The sequence below is a fragment of the Daktulosphaira vitifoliae genome, unplaced genomic scaffold, assembly GCF_025091365.1.
Source record: "Daktulosphaira vitifoliae isolate Bord-2020 unplaced genomic scaffold, ASM2509136v1 Scaffold_4, whole genome shotgun sequence".
In the NCBI taxonomy this organism is placed as follows: domain Eukaryota; kingdom Metazoa; phylum Arthropoda; class Insecta; order Hemiptera; family Phylloxeridae; genus Daktulosphaira; species Daktulosphaira vitifoliae.
This window is the reverse complement of record NW_026099575.1, coordinates 12,304,797-12,317,961: the sequence shown is the minus strand read 5'-3', so window position 1 is coordinate 12,317,961 and position 13,165 is coordinate 12,304,797. Positions and strand designations below refer to the sequence as shown.

At 26.2% G+C, this 13,165-nt stretch overlaps 3 protein-coding genes across 15 annotated transcripts in view; 1 reads left to right on the top strand and 2 right to left on the bottom strand.

The window, feature by feature from the left end:
• LOC126905454 (inactive rhomboid protein 2-like) overlaps positions 1–2,144 on the bottom strand; it is a 60,731-nt gene extending 58,587 nt beyond the window's left edge. The window contains exon 1 of the mRNA XM_050685151.1: positions 1,743–2,144. The gene's annotated coding sequence lies outside the window, so the exon portion shown is untranslated. The remainder of the gene's footprint in view (positions 1–1,742) is intronic.
• Positions 1–7,125, top strand: part of LOC126905461 (DNA-3-methyladenine glycosylase-like) — a 7,663-nt gene extending 538 nt beyond the window's left edge. For 2 of the 4 annotated variants that reach the window (XM_050685178.1, XM_050685174.1), the window contains exons 2-3: positions 6,226–6,554; positions 6,608–7,125. In XM_050685178.1, coding sequence (XP_050541135.1) covers positions 6,239–6,554; positions 6,608–6,987 — 696 coding nt within the window. In that variant the 5' untranslated portion in view covers positions 6,226–6,238 and the 3' untranslated portion in view covers positions 6,988–7,125. Of the gene's footprint in view, positions 1–5,948; positions 6,159–6,225; positions 6,555–6,607 lie in introns of those variants that run through there. The other 2 variants (XM_050685175.1, XM_050685177.1) reach the window with 2 other exon arrangements.
• A 97-nt stretch (positions 7,126–7,222) lies between these two features.
• The window catches only part of LOC126905455 (protein CLEC16A homolog), a 10,313-nt gene continuing 4,370 nt past the window's right edge, over positions 7,223–13,165 (bottom strand). For 2 of the 10 annotated variants that reach the window (XM_050685158.1, XM_050685157.1), the window contains exons 5-18: positions 12,881–13,137; positions 12,606–12,804; positions 11,527–11,676; positions 11,282–11,459; positions 10,419–10,676; positions 10,189–10,343; positions 9,921–10,082; positions 8,822–8,960; positions 8,610–8,770; positions 8,429–8,553; positions 8,249–8,364; positions 7,868–7,960; positions 7,706–7,806; positions 7,223–7,646 (exon numbers count right to left, since the gene is read on the bottom strand). In XM_050685158.1, the coding sequence (XP_050541115.1) occupies positions 7,578–7,646; positions 7,706–7,806; positions 7,868–7,960; positions 8,249–8,364; positions 8,429–8,553; positions 8,610–8,770; positions 8,822–8,960; positions 9,921–10,082; positions 10,189–10,343; positions 10,419–10,676; positions 11,282–11,459; positions 11,527–11,676; positions 12,606–12,804; positions 12,881–13,137 (2,163 nt within the window). In that variant the 3' untranslated portion in view covers positions 7,223–7,577. The remainder of the gene's footprint in view (positions 7,647–7,705; positions 7,807–7,867; positions 7,961–8,248; positions 8,365–8,428; positions 8,554–8,609; positions 8,771–8,821; positions 8,961–9,920; positions 10,083–10,188; positions 10,344–10,418; positions 10,677–11,281; positions 11,460–11,526; positions 11,677–12,605; positions 12,805–12,880; positions 13,138–13,165) is intronic. The other 8 variants (XM_050685154.1, XM_050685156.1, XM_050685155.1 and 5 more) reach the window with 7 other exon arrangements.

Sequence of the window (13,165 nt, the reverse complement as noted above, 5' to 3'; positions counted from 1 at the left end):
TAAAGTTAATCATTAAATTTCTTAATACTAGATTTAACCTAGAAAAAGTGATTTACTATTCATATTTTGATAAAATAATCATAAATTATAATTAAGTTAGATATCTAACTAAATGCAACGTAAAAACGCAACCAAATCACACTTATTCTAAAAAAAACAAAAGAATTTTACGACATAACGTTATTTCAATTGTAACATTTTAGTCTCATACAAATAATATACAAAGAAAATCGAGTTGCCTTCGTAAATATAACGCGACATTATTCAATAGCTATTTTTACAATTTATCGCAGTTTCCATGGCAATATTTTTCAATTGACTAGATTCTAGTATTATATTTTCCAACATTATATTATTATTTTTTATAATTTTAACATGCATTTTGTACACAATCAAAATGATTAAAATTCAGAAAAATATTTTATTAAGATAATATTATTTTACGAATTGAATAGACCATATCATTTCTTCCATTCATTTTTAATAATTATGAATCTCGTTTTTATAAAGCGAATTACGTCATAATAGTATAAAAATATCAAATAAAAAAATGAAATCATGGTAAATGGCGTTATTTTGATTATAATCGAGTATAAATTAATATAAACGTTATATTATTCGACGTTTATAATAACATACAACGTAATATTGCAAATAAGAATGAAGTAATAAGAGCAAGTCTATCGAAGTATAACCCAACTGAAGCCTCTCATAAGTAGCTAAATTGCCTACTTAAAACGCCGTTTGATAATTATACTAGTAAAATATTAACATTAATTTTAGTTTTGGGTCTAATTTAAATAAACTGTTTGTATAATGTTTGTAATTCTTAAATAATATCGTCGTTTATAAACATTTATCATAGATATGATAAGAACTACGCGAAGATATACGAGTGCAAATTTAAATTCAGACTTATTCTTCTTCGATTTTCAAAAGAGAAAAGGCCCATTACCGCAACACACCTATCTCTATCACGTACCAATGTTATTCCATTTCGTATTCAAATCTCTGCTAAATTATTTTTACTTTGTCTATTTACCTTTGTTTTATTCTGCCTTTTTACCGCTTTGAAATTGAAAAACTACTTTGATTAACTATTAAATAAATTTTGTCAATTAGTTATTTCTCTAAAAAATAATACATTTTTCGAGTAATTGATAAAGGTTTTGTGCTAACTGTCATTATAAAGTTTATATTGTTTTTAAATGTTTTGTTGAATTGGTAATTAAATAGCCACTTTATATTTAAGTGCTTTATCCAATTAAACTATATTGTATGCATTCGCCGTAATGGGATAAGCCAAAACGTTTATAATGTTATAAACAGAAATTAAATTGTTGCCTATCGAAAGACATTCTACTAAATTTGGTGTTACGCATGCGTGACCTCAAAAAAAAAAAAAAAATACATTACAAAAAGGAAAATTAGGTTCTAATTTATCGAAAATCTTAACAATAATTAGAATGCCGGTCATGTATTTTATTCTAATTGAATTGAATTTAATGTTCAACAATTTGATAATGAGTTGATCCAATTTTTTTTTTAACACCAAACAAATATTTTACTGTGGTAAGTTCTTTTTGCCATTATCAGCTTTCGAATGCACACTAGGTTTATAATTTAAAACTTCTCCAATGGGGTAAATTAATACGGATGCCCTTTACAACCCGATAAACGCTACTGAAAATTCGAGGGGGTCACGGGATATTGTAGGCGGCATTGAAATTTGTTGTACTTACTCGGATTCAATGGCGAATGTCGGCAACGGAGGTAAACCGAGTCGCAGTCGATACACTGTAGTTACTTGACGAATTGAAGCGATGACGGCAGCCGTTTTTGCCCACAACGATCACAGTCTGAAATCCGCCCGTAGCCATTGTCGCGCTGACAGGCATATCACGGGCGACACACACACATACACCCGCCGTCGGCGATACCGTAAAATGGAAATTATCAGATACACTGCAATCGAGAAATGTATAAAAATGTTACTGTCGACGTGACACCGGTGGTTTATACAGTTAAAAAAGCACGATTGTTTTAGTGTACGCTGTACAGGGCTTCGCCGTCACCGCCCGCACAGGGTTGTTCAACGAACAGCTTTCGGTCCGTCGCGCTCGTCATTACACCAAACAATGTTCGGTCGAAACACACTAGGCCGGGGCGCCGGCGCTACCGTATCCACCCACCCCGTCGCGTTTCTTTGAAAATCAATAGCAAATATACTTACCACCACTCCGCAACAATATCCCGCCCCGTACACAGAGCCTCTCTCGCATCCCGCGGTATGATTACCATTATTATTATATTCCGTATATATATATATATACACATACGTGTAAATGTTGGCCACAATAGTCTGTTGACAACTACCGACGACACTGATACCAGGAATTTTTATTTGTCAGCACCGATAACAGAATAACGCCAACGACCATTGGAGATAATACCTTCATTTAAATTCCAAAATGTGCTTAATATACCCGAGGAAAGTATTGTACCAACATTTAAGTTAGTTGGGAACCACCGCACACGGTCACAGATAATACGTTGTAACCATTAACATACAATAGCGCATTGACTCATGAAAATCGGCAAGACCGACTGTNTAGTTGGGAACCGCACACGGTCACAGATAATACGTTGTAACCATTAACATACAATAGCGCATTGACTCATGAAAATCGGCAAGACCGACTGTTTAGTCTCTAGAGACATTTAATAGTTGAATCGATTATTATTAGTGCATCATGTTCTACAAAACTAGGAGTACATTATTTCTCTATTGGTATTGAGATCAGATTAAAACAGTTCATAATCTAGTTATAAAGTTTAAACTCATGAATACTGGTGCAATATTTTGTTAACTTGTTTTTTTTTTAAATAACTCAAATTAATTGTTTTTAATATAAAATAAGTGTCCCGAAACCTAAAAACATTTCATTCATAGCGTATAACAAATTTAACAAAGATTCGTCTAAATATTGATATAATTTTGACTTTAAGATATAATTAACTAATACAATACGACCGATAGTGGAGAATAGCCTTTATTTGGCTACGCCACTCACAATATCTTATTTTCGTGCTCATTTTTAAACAATATCTGTTTGTAAAATGTTTAAACTTGATCCAAGTTTACCTTGAAATTTAATTTAAAATAAATTAAATTTTGAAGACACTTAAATATTAAAAACATCGACAGTTGAAATAATATCAAAATATAAGAAAGCTAATTTTTAATTTTAAAGATGAATGCATGTTACGAGTTGGGTTGGTTGACTTGCCTATTTTTATAAAATTCCTCAATTTTCATTACAGTATTAAATCGTACAAAATATTCTAATATTTACAAAATGTATTGATATCTCATAACGCATAAGCAGTCGACAATAATAGATAGTTCATTATCACTAAATCCAGGGAACTAGATTTTTTCTTCTAATGATTCTTATAGATTTTAATAAATTTTACACAATTGAACTACGTTAAAAGCATATATTTTTATTATTCGTCTCTGAAAAAAAAAAATATAATAATAAACAATTTATTTTTATTTTTAAAATTTTAAAATAACCATTTAACGCGAGTGGGTACTAGTTTATATTTATAATGCATATTCATTCGAATGCATACCCACTCTACGCATTAAAGCGTTTTTAACTCAATAATTACTATAATAAATAAAATTGTTATTTACGCATCAAAATTTTTTGTAAAAAAATGGTTATTTTATATTAGCCGAATCAAAAATTATTAGGATATCAAAATTGTTTTTATTGTTCCTCTCAAAACAACTTTTAATGCAATGAAAATATTATATGGTTTTATATTGTTATTATATGATGGACGTTACTTTGGAGTTCAAAACTTAAGATGTGTTTAAAACATTATTCACATGATAGTATTAAAATTAATTCAACAAAAAATTTAATAACTGATCAGCACATTAAAAAATATGAAACAATCTTTTAAAATTTTATGGGGGGCGGGGGTGTTATTGTAGCTAGAAGCGCTCACTAATTGTCAGCGCAAAATTTTGGTTTTATAGGCAATTTACTAGTTCCTAATAACTTATTATATTATACTGATCATAATATGAATAAGACCCTATCCTTGAGTACTAAAACTCGTATAAAATAGATATACATTGTACATTAGCACACGTTTAGTTTATTAAATTCATATTTTATCAAATAAATTTGTAAAAATAATTTCAAAAATACCAAAGTAGTCATTATTTTCAAATATTACTTCACAAAAGTAAAAATATATGAAATCATTTGAATCATCTACATTCAACAATTTCACAAAGAAAAATTATTCATAAGAAAAATGAATTGGCAGGCAAAGTTCAGAAGTATGTAGTTCGGATCAAAAATAAGTAAACAATTTTTTATTTATTTTCACTTTTTTTTGTGGGAACCCAAAGACCCTTAAGTTTTTTCTCCAAATCCGACGGCATTGTATTTTAGAATATTATAATACTCTAAAGAAAATTAATTAAATCTACTAAAATCATTACAACTCTTGTACAAAGGTTAGTTCAAAAGTATAATTATATTTTGTATCTATTTACTAAACATACCCTAATTGTTAAATATACAACTTATGTTATGCATTTTTACTAAAATGTCAATATTTTATTTTTAAAGAAAAATTTTAAGTTAAGAGTCAGCAAGTAACAGGTTTTTAAAATGCCTTAGGTTAAATTGTTAACAGGACGGAAAATGTCTATATTTTGTAACCTGGGAAAATGTTTAAATGCCTCTTAAAAGAACTTGAGTATATACATATGCTGCAATCTAGCGGTTAAATATTTAAAATTATAATTAGGAGAAAAACGTTTTATTGTTGACATATATTTTTCACTTCTAAATTTTTTAGGAGGCAGCAACTAATTTTAAATTTCAATGGTGTCTTATGCAAACTGATAATTTTATAGAGTAATAAACAAAGCTTGTCAATAAGAACAATAAAATTATAGATAAATAAATGAATACTCAAAAAAAAGGCTATTAATACTATAAATGTAATGTTTATAATTGAAACTTTAGCAATGTAAAACATAATTTTATTTTTAAGTCTTCAAAAGAAAAGCAGCAACGCTTTTTGAGACGCTCAATTATCAAATCTTTATGAATTTTACTTTTGACCTATTGGATCTATGGAAATTTATTTTGTTTTTTGACCGTTGGTGCGGTAAATTAAAAGATTATATATCATGTCATTCATGAAGAACAGGTTCAAACTTAAAGAGTGGAACATCTGTCCTAGAAAAATTTAAAGTCGATAATAATTTTGAAGTACAATCTGTAAAAATCATAACTAAAAAAAAAAAAATAAAAATAATTTTACTTATTTTACAGTTAATATATTTTATACAAGCATAAAGTTTGTGTAAAAATTTGAAATTTGACTTGATTAAAAATAGAAACTAGTAATTTTAATTAAATTTAATCTATGGTATTTTTATTAAGATAAAATAATTGCAGAATAATATATTTTAAATGTTCGATTTAAAAATTGATTAATAATAACTTAGGGAACTAATGATCCTATTATCCCTTAAAAGTACCTGATCGTATTCATTAATAACTGGTTAACTAAAATGTTTAATTGATGAATTAATGGTATTGACATAAGTAAATAAAATAGTTACTCAATTAGAATTTCACGTCGATAGATATTATGTCTTGTCTCCAATCTTTATCTTGCATACAACTTCATGACTATAATTGATATCACGATATTGGACGCACAACCGATTAAAAAAAAATTATTTTGATAATTTGAAATGGTAAGAAGTAAACTCCTTTTGTAACTAAAGTTTGTTTACTTTTCTCTTAGCATTTACCATATATGACTACTAGAGTAATTGTTATATTTTTATAATTAAAGTTTTTTTTACATGTTAAATTACAAAAATTTGCTGCCTTAATTTAATATTAAATTTTTTAATAAAAATATAATAATAATAAATGATATTTATATTAACGAGCATAATTTCAGAGTGTAAAATTTGTCTATGTTATTGCTATACTAAAGTTATTCTATATAACTATTGTACATAATCACAGGTTGTTATATAATAATATGTATCGTATAATATAAACTAAGTGTTCTTTATGCAACATCAATTTAATTGAAAAGAAGTATTTTCTTTTGATTTGTTGTTTTTAAAACATTTCTTTTACGACTTTTTTTTTATCAATATTTTAGTAAGTTAATTTAAATGACTTCTGATCACACTTCTAAATATTTTGCTGAGGGAACCAGCAAAAGACTTGGCTTAGAATTCTTTAATGTTCCATGTGAAGATCTTGCAAAAAATTTGTTGGGAAAAGTTCTTGTAAGACAATTAGAAGATGGTTCTATTGTCAAAGGTAGAATTGTAGAAACTGAAAGTTATTTGGGAGGAGATGATGCAGCATCACAATCTTATGGTGGTAAAATTACTCCAAGAAATGAACCTATGTTTATGAAACCTGGAACTATTTATGTTTACTTCACATATGGAATGTATCATTGTTTTAATATTTCTAGTCAAGGTAATAATTAGTTTCCTTTTACTTTCATTTTTGATTCTTATTATTTTCAACAGGAGAAGGTGCAGCAGTACTGTTAAGAGCTTTAGAACCCACAGAAAACATAGAAAAAATGTTAAATTTTCGGAAAACATACATTAAAAGTCCAAAAACATTCTTAAAAACTCGTGACTTATGTAATGGTCCAGCTAAGTTATGTATTAGCTTGTCAATTGATATAAAAACATGTAACAAACATAATCTATCATCATGGAATGGAATGTGGATTGAAAGTGATTCACAAAGTGAATTAGCCAAAACTATAGTATGTACTTCAAGAATAGGTATTCATTGTAAAAAAGAATGGCAAGAAAAATTTTTAAGGTTTTATATTTATGACAATCCATTTGTAAGTAAAGTAGAAAAAACTAAAATGAAATGTATAACGTTCCCATAGGAGTTTTTAAAAATTGTGAATCTAAGACAGTTCAATTATTTTTGTTATTTTATTTATATATAAGATTTTTATGTAAGTACATTAATAAATATATTAATTATATTATAGTGAGATCTAAAGTTTAGTTTCCTAATAAAGTATTTAACTAAAGTATAACTTTTGTAAATTTAAAATGTTAATTGGAAATATAGAAGTTTGTATAAAAAATAAAACTTTATTTGGCTATTAGAAATTATTATATTTATATACAATAAAACAAACAATATAAATAAATAATTACTTAAAAAAAAACTGTATAATTTAAGTTAACAAAAAGGTAATACAGATTTTATCATTAGTTAACAAAGTTAAAACTAAATATCACAAGACATGCTTAGGAATCTAGACAGTAAAACTTCCTGGATTATTATATAAAAAATATTAATCTTCATTTTTGGCTTTCATTTGTTAACTTGAAATAACAGATAATTTAACATGTTGTTAGTTATCTATTAAATATAAACACATAATATGATATAAAAATTGAAATTTATACTATAAATCCAGGAAATATTTGTATATTCTTATTACTGTAGCTAATTATTTAAATATTATACAGTTTCTATTCTACCTTTACGTTTAGGTTCATTTTTTTCCTGTAATGAAACAACCAGTGAAGACTAAAAATTGAATATTGTATTATTAAATTTAATATTTTTTTCTTCATTAATATATGTACCTTTCTAGAATTATCTTTATCATCGGATAATTTTGAAATTGGTGATGAATCTCTTGAGTGTGCAATGCTGCTGCAATTTGAATCAGCACTATACTCATCGCCTATATGCATTCAATTTTTAATGTATTAATATTAAAATAAAGTATTGATAAGAGTCTTTACCAGTTGATTCAATTGACATAGAGTATGATGGAATAACACCAGATGTATGCACTGCTACATCAGTATAATGAATTCTTAATTGGTGCCCATGTTCTAGTAAATTTATATTAATGTAATATTAGATTAACATTTATATATTATCTTTATACATACATATATAAATGTATAAATGAATGTGTATCTGTTCTTTATGCATAACTACATAATTTATCTGATCACCACAACAACTTTAGGAAGTTGTTAAGTACACTCCCTCAAAGGTTTCTGACATAGTACATTTATCATACAATAGGTAGCAGTTTGGTTGGGTTTGGGTTATATTGTATGATAGACTTAATATATTTAAAGTTTCTGAATCGTAAACTAAAAATCAATATTTACTTTGTTTTTGGGTAGGATTTCCAGTTGCATAACTTGTTTCACAATTACTCATTTCCAGTAAGTTTGCTATTTGAGCAAGTTGTTTTCGTCTAGCTTTTACACGGCCATTTAATAATCTATTAAATAAAATAGTTGGTAATAATAATGATATATATATATATATAAATAAAACAATTTTACTTTTGTCTGGCAGCATTGCAACGAATATGATCATCAAACATTAATTTTGTTGTTTGAGTTATTTTATATTTAGATCCATGCATAGTAATGTGAAGGGTTTTAGTTTCGTTATCAATTTTAGTAACCTACATATAATATTTATTATTTTATTATAACAATTAAAATATAGGGTAAATTTTACTTCAGTATCTTGAAGATAACATGAAAGTTTACAAACACCCCAACCTAAGAAACGGCTATGTGGTTCAACAAGGACTAATTGATTGTTTATTATTGAAAGGTATCTCCTAGTTTTGGCACCATTTTCTGAGACTATCATACATGTAATTAAATCATTACCATCTGAAATGGAATTATATTAATTTAAATTTTCACTTGAGTTGAAATTATTACTTAAATTAATTGGAGTATCAAAAGCAAAACATTTTTTTCTATCCACTAGTGGCAGTTGAGTTTCTTCTTGTTCTTCATATATCATAAGAAGCTTTCTTATAAGAAGAAATGCACAAATAAAATGTCTAGTTTTTTCAACCTATAATAAACACAGATGACAAATAAATAAAATAAATACTATTTAATTACCAGTGTTGGGTAATAATGTAAAATATGTTACTTTTTAAGTAATGTCATAGAAATTTTATAACAAGTAACGTGTTTTTAATGAAGTTAAAATTGTATGAGTAATGCATTACTCAATAAAACTCTTATTTAATAATATATGATTTTCAGTCTATATTATATATTATAATATTCAGTATTGTATTAAATTTTCAATACAATAGGACCAGTTGATCTATTCCCATACTAGGCTAAGCCATATCGGGCCATTTAAATGCTATTTATAAAACAGTAAATATCCAAATTTTAGTCATGTAAATAAAATTTTATTTGATAAGAAAAATATTTTTTTCAACAATAATTTTTGATAAATTATATAATTTCATTATAAGGTATAAATCATTAATGAGGTGAAATAATGGGCGGATGAAAAGTTTGTCCCTATTAAATTAGTATATAATTTAATAGAATTTTGTTGCCGATTCCTGAACTTTGCCATATAATAGTCAGATGGTTTTTAGTTTTTAATCACTAATTAGTAAAAATCAGGTAATTATAAATTAATTGATTATAAAAAATAGAATTCTATTTGAAACTTTAATAAGTTACATTTTAAAAGTATTTGAAAAGCTTGAGATCTTTAGATTAAGTTAATTTTGAATCATTCTACAAAAATCAAAGCTAAAATATTTCTTATGACTTCTTTTCACTTTAACCTAGTATTATAATTTTTTTATGGCTAATAAAGAAGGATATAAAGATTTAAAAAATGAAATTTTCAAGATTTTAGCATAACTAGAAACTAATACTATTGCAGATAATAGTAAACAAATTCGAAAATTTCAAAATGAATTTGACCAACTATAATTTCTATTATGGCTCTTAATATACTACAACAAATTCAGATAAAAAGAATGATGACAAAGAAGCATACATCACCACATGGTAACCGTTTAGAAAGAGGAATTCCTGTCATAGGTGAGAGAGCTGGAGGTAGTAATAATGTTGAATCGCTCATTAATCGTTGAACATCTAATTTTTCTCTAAACATTTCATTATACTCATCTTCAAATAATTCCAAAAACATTTCTTCTTTCTATAGTTTGAAATTTAATTATTATTTTTAAAGTATGTAAAATTTATATCAAAGAGTAAAAAGGTATCATTCTTTATTTATTTTTTAAAATAAATAATCTGTTTACTTTAAAAAACTGACGAAGAATAGGTAAAATTTTTTCTTTTGCATTATAAATGATTGCAACATGTTTATCTGATATACAAAATTTGTTTTCATTAATTGTTAATTTTTTTAGTAATTCAATAGCCATTTCTAAAGTTACTGATCGAACACTGCATTCTATAAAAAATGTAATCTATTAAATATAAATGCAGTTTAAATTATGTAAGTTAACTTTGTCTACTATAAGCTTACTGGAATCAGATGATACTGCAATTATATTAACTAATTTATCAATAAGCTTTTCTCTTTCATCACCATGAACAAATAAACTAGAGGTTTCATCAATATCAACAGGTGTCAAAAAGCCTTCAAAAAACTGTTTTGCAACACCACAATTTTGTGATAATGCGTATAAAAGACAAATGCCAAATAATGCAGAGCTATCCGATTTTTCAACTTCAAGTTGATTGTAAATGGATTCTATACATTTACTACGTGAGGGGCTTAAACCTAATAAACATTAAACATTTTTAGTCTTGTTAACTTTAAACATAATATAAGTAATATGACAGATTCAGATCATAATTTCACTTATATAAATACTGATGAATAATGAAACACCAGATTAAAAGAGGTTCATATGAAACCCGTGTGCTTTTAATATTTTCATTTTTTATATTAATTATCAATATAAATGCTTAATACATTTTAAATTTAAAAACTATTTATGTATAAAGATTATGTTTAAAGATATATATATGGAATATTTTATCGGTTCATCAAGACTTCATAATTTTTAGTTCTTAGTATCAGACTAAAAAATGAAGTTTGTAAATTTTAAAAAAAGTCAACAAAACATGATCTGAGTCTTGATACTTTATGTCTTGCTTTTAAAGATCTCATATTTATGATTTAGTACTTAGTTGGTTATTAAAAAAATAAAATAAACTGGATTACTCGGGTTATTAGATATATGCACAGCTGTATTACCAAGAGTTTACTATATTTAAATTTAATACAAATGAGATTTAAAGAAATAAAATTTCAGGACAAAAGTTTATTGTTGATTTAATTTACAAATTAAAGTAATTTTTAATTTCTAATGAAAATGTTACCTTCATTTTTAGACATAAGTATTTCTTTTTCTTCATCTGTTATATTCATGTAAGCAAATGACTTAAACTCTAAAACATCAGATTCCAAAGAATTATTTTCTAATTTCTGTTCTGATCCTTGATCATTTTCAGGTAATTTAATTGATATTTGATCCTTTATTTTTGGTTCATGAACAACCTTGGAAATAGGATAATTTAGAGAGTAAATCATATATTTGATGTAACATTTGCTATTAAGTACATACTTGACACATTAAATGGGAACTGCTGTCCAACAAAAACTTTGCTAATGGCCCTACTAATTTCTCTTGATGAATTATTAGAAATACTTGAGTCAAAAGAAACAAACAAATATCACCGTTCATTAAAGGTTGCTGTTTAACTGCATCAACAAACTATAAAAGATAATATGAGAATATTATTTTAATATAAGATCATTATCTAAGGAATTTAATATAAGTCATTAGAAAAGGTTATTTTTCTAAATAATTATATACATTATATATATATATATATATATATGTATTTACTGTTGTATGCTAGTAGGACTATGATACATAAATAAGTATAAGAATATAGTTNTGTTGTATTCTAGTAGGACTATGATACATAAATAAGTATAAGAATTTAGTTAACACTTTAAACATCAAATTTATTGTTTTAGCTCTTTTCGAGTATTCTTGTTAGGTATACTGGTCAGTACCAATCCTTCCAGTTAGTGAATAACTAAAGGGGTAGTTCTTAGACCTATCAGCACGGTCTAGCTCAAAAGTAGCAGACGAAAGGGTGATTTTTCGTTAAGCACAAACACTTTTTTACTAAACTCACTAAAAGACAGTTAAATTCAAAAATTAACCAGCATGCACACTAACTGTTAAGACCAACTAAAGGACCAGCAGTGCAATCATGACTCTAGCCACATACATAATTTTAGAAACACTGATATAAAGTATTTAACCCAACTGTAAGTTTCAAACATTTATATTTTATTTATAAAATGTAAGAAATACAAAAATTAAATAAAGTACGAAATGTGACACAATATAAAATCAATCCTATACAATTACAAAATTTTATGTGTTTAATCGTTCTGACTGTAAACATGATGATCCTCCATAAAAACGTCAATACTCCTTTATTTCTCTCGCATTCCTTTATACATTCTTATTCCCATCATTATTATATTACTTAATCTGCATTTTTCTTTTATAAGACATTTTTATTTTACTTAAAAATTTTAAATTTCTTATTACTGTATTAAAGACTTTATACTATATTAATATGAGAATTTATTTAATCCATTTTCAGCTATTTACTACATTACTTCTTCAGTTTCCACAATAATGTATTTGTCAGGCGGAGCTAATGAATGGATATAATAAGGTATGAAAAGCTTATCCATCAAATGTTCCACAAGAACTTCATTGAGTATGTCCACTTTAAGGCTCAAAATATCATTTAAATAATGCAAATCATCCAAATGTGAGCTAACAAGATCAGCAAGTTTTACTCTATATTGGTCTCTAGAAATATAGTTATAAATTTAACACAAGTTTGTAATTGTGAAAAAACTAAAAATTAAAGAAATTGAATAGATACTGAATAGTTTTTTGAGTGTCTACATCAACAGGTTTAGCTCTTGCACTAGCATCTAATTCTAATACGTGTTTTCCCATAAACCACACTAAATTTCCAAAATATGGTGCACATGTTTTATCTCTAATAAAACGCAACATACTTTCATCTTCAACTTTATAAACATTTAATGTCAAAGTACGAACATAAGTCCGTACCATAGAATCTGGATGATTAAAAAACTTTATTGCTTCAGTATATAAAGGAAAGTCATTTGTAGCCTAATATAAACATATTTAAAATAAAAAA